The sequence below is a fragment of the Haplochromis burtoni genome, unplaced genomic scaffold (genome assembly GCF_018398535.1).
Source record: "Haplochromis burtoni strain Fernald_Lab_line unplaced genomic scaffold, NCSU_Asbu1 Contig_408, whole genome shotgun sequence".
NCBI lineage: Eukaryota > Metazoa > Chordata > Actinopteri > Cichliformes > Cichlidae > Haplochromis > Haplochromis burtoni.
This window is the reverse complement of record NW_024582769.1, coordinates 194,772-200,650: the sequence shown is the minus strand read 5'-3', so window position 1 is coordinate 200,650 and position 5,879 is coordinate 194,772. Positions and strand designations below refer to the sequence as shown.

The window sequence follows — 5,879 nt, the reverse complement described above, 5'->3', positions numbered from 1 at the left end:
TGGACAGCCTTCGGTGCGTCGCTGTGACGTAATCGTTCCACAAATGCGTCCTCGGGGGATGCAGCCCATGAATTTGGACACGCCCATTGACTGTTTGAAGCAGAGCGCGCTCACACGTACGCCTCTCCCCTCTCAGGTGTTTCCTGCCACTGTGGCGCCTTCCAGGTGGATGAATCAGCAGGGGGCGCTCTGCTGCAGCTCTGCAGGAGTCGGGCATCACGCTGCGGCACCGACCGCCCCGCCCTGCTACCCAGCGTGCCTCTGTTCTCCGAGCACTCTGTTCTGCCTCCCCCGACTCCTGCGGACATCTCGGCTGCTCCTCCTGGACTCATCGCTCCCCTGAGCCCGGGGCTGGCCGAAGAGGAGGAGCAGGAAGAGGAGCAGGAGGTGCACGTACCTGAGGGTAGGTTTTGTAAGTGTCAGGTTAAATGAGATGTTTGAAGATCGAGTCCACTCAGAGCAGGAAGCCTTTAATCTGCTCATGTGTTCTTGACCTCCCAACCTTTCATCCTTCAGCCTCCTCTCACAGGAGATTGGCTCTCTGCATCAGTCAGTATCTGGGTTATTGATTTGTGATCGGTTCTTTGTATTAATCAGTATTTGAACATTAACTTCCTTTACTCTTCTCCTGCAGAGGAGCGACTCTGCTCTGAGAATGTGGCATTTAAAGAAAAGAAGAAGATGGTGGGGGGGAGGTGGCCTGATGGTGGTGAAAGACAAAAGTCATCACTGGCTGACAAATCGACCAATCACATTGCAGGAAATGCGGCCGGGAAGAGGAGGAGACTAAAGATTAAGCTTCTGAAGAAGGATGAGGAGTCCCACACCAGCAAGCGAGGAGAGGAACAAACAACCAGGATCCAGGAGAGGAAGGAGAACGAGGGGCAGGAGGAGGAGGAGACCATGAAAGAAAGGGGAGGAGTCAAATCTGTCATAATAAAGACTGAGGAGGGTCGGAGACCGAGGAGGATGGTTGGCCCGACAGTCAGATACCTGCTGGAGTCTGAGCAGCAGTCACATGGGCCAACAGCAGCCAATCACAGCAGAGCGAGCAGAGATGTGCGGAGGAGAAAGATGGGGAGGCCGAGGAAGGAGCAGAAGGAGCTGGATGACAGCAGCACGGTGGAGTCCTCAACAGACGGAGGAGCAGAGAGATGGTGGAAGCTCTGCCAGGTCAGTCCTTCACTTGAACATCACATCACCTTTGTTTCTCTGACCTTTGACCTTCGACTTTACCTGTCTCCAGGTGTGTGGTCTGAACGTCACCAGCCAGGCGTCTCTGGATCTCCACCTTTCCGTCCACAGACCGGCTTCTAGCTGCGCACAAGCTGCTGCTGACCAACAGCAAGAACAAACCAATCACGTGCAGGGTGATGCAGAGGAGAGGGAGGAGCCTCAGAGGCAGAGGAGGACAGTCTGCCTACCAATCAGGTACCTACTGGAGTCGGAGGAAGCGTCACATGGTTCTGGAACAGCCAATCAGACCAATCAGGAGGCAGCTACCAAACCCACAAGAAGGAGAGGAACATCAAAAGATGCTGTTGGGGGCGGGGCTTCAGAGGTGATTGACAGGCCTGAGACTAATGCTAAAGACACAGGTCACATGGTCACAACAGGAGGAAGAGAGGAAGGAAAGGAGGAGCCTCACAGGACAAAGAGGACGATGGTTGGCCGACCAATGAGGTACCTGCTGGAGTCAGAGGAAACGGGTGGTGTCAGAACCGCCAATCACGATGCAGAAAACAAACCCACACAGCGCAGGCGAAGACCAAAAAATGTTTTTGACTTCAGTGAGGCTGGGGGCGGGGCTTCAAAGATGACTGACTGTTCTGATACTGAAGATAAAGAAACTGATCACATGGTCTCAACGGGAGGAAGACAGGAAGGGGAGGAGCCTCAGAGGCCCAGGAAGCTCCTCCTCACAGCACCCACCGAGGCTCCTTATTGGTCAAGAGACATAAACCGTGCGAGAACACGTCCCAGCTGGTTGGTCGACTACTGGACCCTGAACAGGAGTGGGAATGGAAGGAGGGGGTCAAAGAGGAGCAGAGTGGAGGAGGACGATGAAGAAAGGGAGGCGCAACAAGTCTGTGTGGAGAAGGAGGAGGAGCCTCAAAGGCCGAGGAGGACGATGGTTGGCCCACCAATCAGGTACCTGCTGGAGTCAGAGGAGACAACACGGCGTTCTGGAACAGCCAATCAGACCAATCAGAAGGCAGCTAACAAACACACAAGGAGGAGAGGAAGATCAAAAGACTCTGTTGGAGGCGGGGCTTCAAAGATGACTGACTGTTCTGACATTGGAGATAAAGACACAGGTCACATGGTCTCAACGGGAGGAAGACAGGAAGAGGAGGAGCTTCAGAGACCAGGAAAGACGGTCAGTCCACCAATCAGATGCCTTCTAGAGTCAGAGGTGATAACAGATATTTTACAATCATCCAATCAGGATGCAGAACACAAGCCCATGTCTTCTGACCTTTACTTGAACTTTACCTGTTACTACAGCCTCTTTTTCTACCTACTCGGATCGACTTGCCGCGGTTTTCAGGTTTCCTATTAGTTCGTAGTTCCTGGTACCAGGTGATGTTCGGCCGGCGTTCCAGGAAATTCGAGCAAATATGAAAATGTGCCCCTGATTGGCCAGTCAGTGGCTTCCCTCGATGAGTCGTGATGGCGTCTCATTCACAAAAATGAAAAGCGCCATTTTTGAAGTTGAGTAGCGACAGAAATGGCTACAAAAGCAATGCCGTGTTCCCGAGTCTGACGCCACAGACCAAGCAGCGGGTCCATCGCGCCTCGACGTCCACCTTTATTGGTGTTGCACATTAATTGCTATAACAATGACCACGTACATTAAGTACTTACCAGATTGTAGTGTAGAAAACCAGTCATGGCGAGTGGTTCCGAGTAGGTAACCATGGAAATTAGGGCTGGGTATCGTCACTGATCTCTAGAATCGATTCGATCTCGATTCACGAGGTCCCGAATCAATTCGATCCACAATTCGATTAGATTTGAATCGGGTAAATTTAGCCTCAGACAGTCAGAAATATTATAATTCAGGTCATGCATCAGTACATTTCCATATTTTTATATCTATAAAAAGAAAGCTGATACTTGCGGGACTTTATCAAAGGTGTGAGCATCACAGCAGAGGCCTTTGTGTCAAAGTAACTGAGAATAAAACACAGAAAAACATGAAGGCGACTTTCCTGGCCTGGATTTTAACAGATGACCTTAAAAATATTCTGCAGTAGATCAAAAACGAAAGAAAACCATGAATCAACACATGAACATGACCTGATGCTGCTGAAGTGAAGCAGAGCAAAGTTTACAGAGGTTTGATTACAGGCACAGCTGAGAGTTTTGCAATTTGCATCATTTTAAAAAGTTTAAATTTGCTCAGTATTGAACAGCAGAAATGAGGCTTTCTTCTCAGAAGTAAGTAAAAGGACAAAAACAGCGGCCAACAGCCTGTAAACAATGGTAGAGTTGTGCGTAACAAGCAAGCGAATAATGCAGAAAACAGATTTTTAGACGGGAAACTGTTCTTGAAGTACAGAGAGAGAGAGCTGTGCATGAAGTGTGGTTTTATCACGGTGGAAGCAAAACAGCAAAAATCAGAGTGAATTCTTTGTGTTTTGTGTTTCCATCTTTGTACAGAATCCTGCTCTCGTTTAACCTGAGATTCTGGCATTTCGGGCAAAATAAATTTATCCAAGCTAGAATCGATTTTAAACGATAAATTGATAATCAAAGCCCACCCCTAATGGAAACCTCTTCTTTCCCGACCTTTAACCAGACTTTTCTGCCCCTTTTGTCTTTAGTTAGCTGTAATTAACCCAACGCTCACCTGACCTTTGTCTGACCTTTCCCCTCTGCAGGCGTCTGCCCTCCACCCGTCCGTCCACAGAGCAAAGCGACCTTTCGGCTGTCACCTCTGCAACAGGAAGTTCAGCTGTGCCAGCGGGCTGTTCCTGCACCAATGCAATCAGCACCACAGCAATATAGGTGGTCTCTACAGAAACGGATGTGGGGCGGCCCTGAGCAACGCCCAAGCTCCTAAAAACAAACGGGAAAAACAGACCACCCAGGATGACAACAGGGAGGAGCCTCAGAGGCCCAGGAAGCCCCTCCTCACAGCACCCACCAAGGCTCCTTATTGGTCAAGAGGCATAAACCGTGCGAGAACACGTCCCAGCTGGTTGGTCGACTACTGGACCCTGAACAGGAGTGGGAATGGAAGGAGGGGGACAAAGAGGATCAGAGCGGAGGAGGAAGAAAAAGAAGAAAGGGAGGTGCAACAAGTCTGTGTGGAGAAGGAGGAGGAGCCTCAAAGGCCGAGGAGGACGATGGTCGGCCCACCAATCAGGTACCTGCTGGAGTCAGAGGAGACAACACGGGGTTCTGGAACAGCCAATCAGACCAATCAGAAGGCAGCTAACAAACACACAAGGAGGAGAGGAAGATCAAAAGACTCTGTTGGAGGCGGGGCTTCAAAGATGACTGACTGTTCTGACATTGGAGATAAAGACACAGGTCACATGGTCTCAACGGGAGGAAGACAGGAAGAGGAGGAGCCTCAGAGACCAGGAAAGATGGTCAGTCCACCAATCAGATGCCTTCTAGAGTTGGAGGAAACGTCACATGATTCTGGAACAGCCAATCACACTGATCAGGAGGCAGTTACCAAGCTAACAAGAAGGAGAGAAAGATCAGATGCTGTTGGCCTCTGTGAGCCTGGGGGCGGGGCTTCAGAGATGATTGACAGGCTTGACGCTAAAGTTAAAGACATAAGTCACATGGTTGAAAAGGGCAGAAGAAAGGGAGATGAGAAGAAGGAGGAGCCTCAGAGGCTGAGGAGGACGATGGTCGGCCCACCAATCAGGTACCTGCTGGAGTCAGAGGAGCTGTCACGGGGTCAAAGAACAGCCAATCAGGACACAGAAAACAAACCCACACACAGCAGACGGAGCCCAAAAAAGGTTGGTAGCCACAGTTAACTGATCAAACAGGAGGCAGCTAACAGCACCTGCCATTAAGTTCTTAGGTCGACCATATTAAAGATTGAACCTATCTCTAATGATCGGCTATGTACCACAGGCCTTCAAGCTGGCTGTAGTTAAACCTTTACTCAAAAAGCATCTCTAGACCCAGCAGTCTTAGCTAATTATAGGCCAATCTCCAACCTTCCTTTATATCAAACATCCTTGAAAGAGTAGTTGTCAAACAGCTAACAGATCATCTTAGACTTTTAGAGACTTTCTATTGTCATTGTGCAGTTTCTTGCACAGCGAAATTGGGTAGCTGGATCACAAAGGTGCTAAAGTAAAAAGAAGAGAAACCAATATACAACGAAGGCGGAAAATAAATAAATAATTAAATCAATAGCATAAAATAAAAAACTGTGTATATGTATACATATGTGAGTGGAACTATATACATGGTGTATGTGAAGGAAACATTGAAACAGACTGGGACCAAAATAATTGCACAGAACATGGAAAGACTGAGATATTGCACATAGATGATCAACAGCAGTGTCAGGGTGGATGTGTTGGGGAAGTCTTTACACACTAGTTTGCATTAAGAGTTCTGACAGCCCACGGGAAGAAGCTGTTCTTTAGTCTGTTGGTTTTGCACCTGATGGATCTGAGCCTTTTTCCAGAGGGCAGGATGTTGAAGAGGTGGTGGTTAGGATGGAGGTGGTCCTTTATAATTGCCCTGGCTCTGGAGAGACATCTTGAGCTGGCAATTAAGTCCAGGGAGTTCTGATGACCCTCTGTAGTCTCTTCTTGTCAGCTGTTGTGCAACCAGCGTACCACACAGGGATGGCGTGCACCAGCACACTCTCGATAGTGGCACGGTAGAAGGAC

General features: G+C 49.1%; 1 protein-coding gene across 3 annotated transcripts in view; it reads left to right on the top strand.

Annotated features, from left to right (window-relative positions):
- Positions 1–361: 361 nt before the first annotated feature.
- The window catches only part of LOC102294427, a gene marked incomplete at its 5' end in the record, with an annotated part of 10,395 nt that continues 4,877 nt past the window's right edge, over positions 362–5,879 (top strand). For 2 of the 3 annotated variants that reach the window (XR_006052824.1, XM_042213024.1), the window contains 4 exon segments: positions 362–403; positions 635–1,173; positions 1,247–2,416; positions 3,888–4,988. Coding sequence is in view for 2 of the 3 variants with exons in the window: in XM_042213024.1 (XP_042068958.1) it covers positions 362–403; positions 635–1,173; positions 1,247–2,416; positions 3,888–4,988 (2,852 nt within the window). 3 annotated transcript variants of the gene reach the window in all.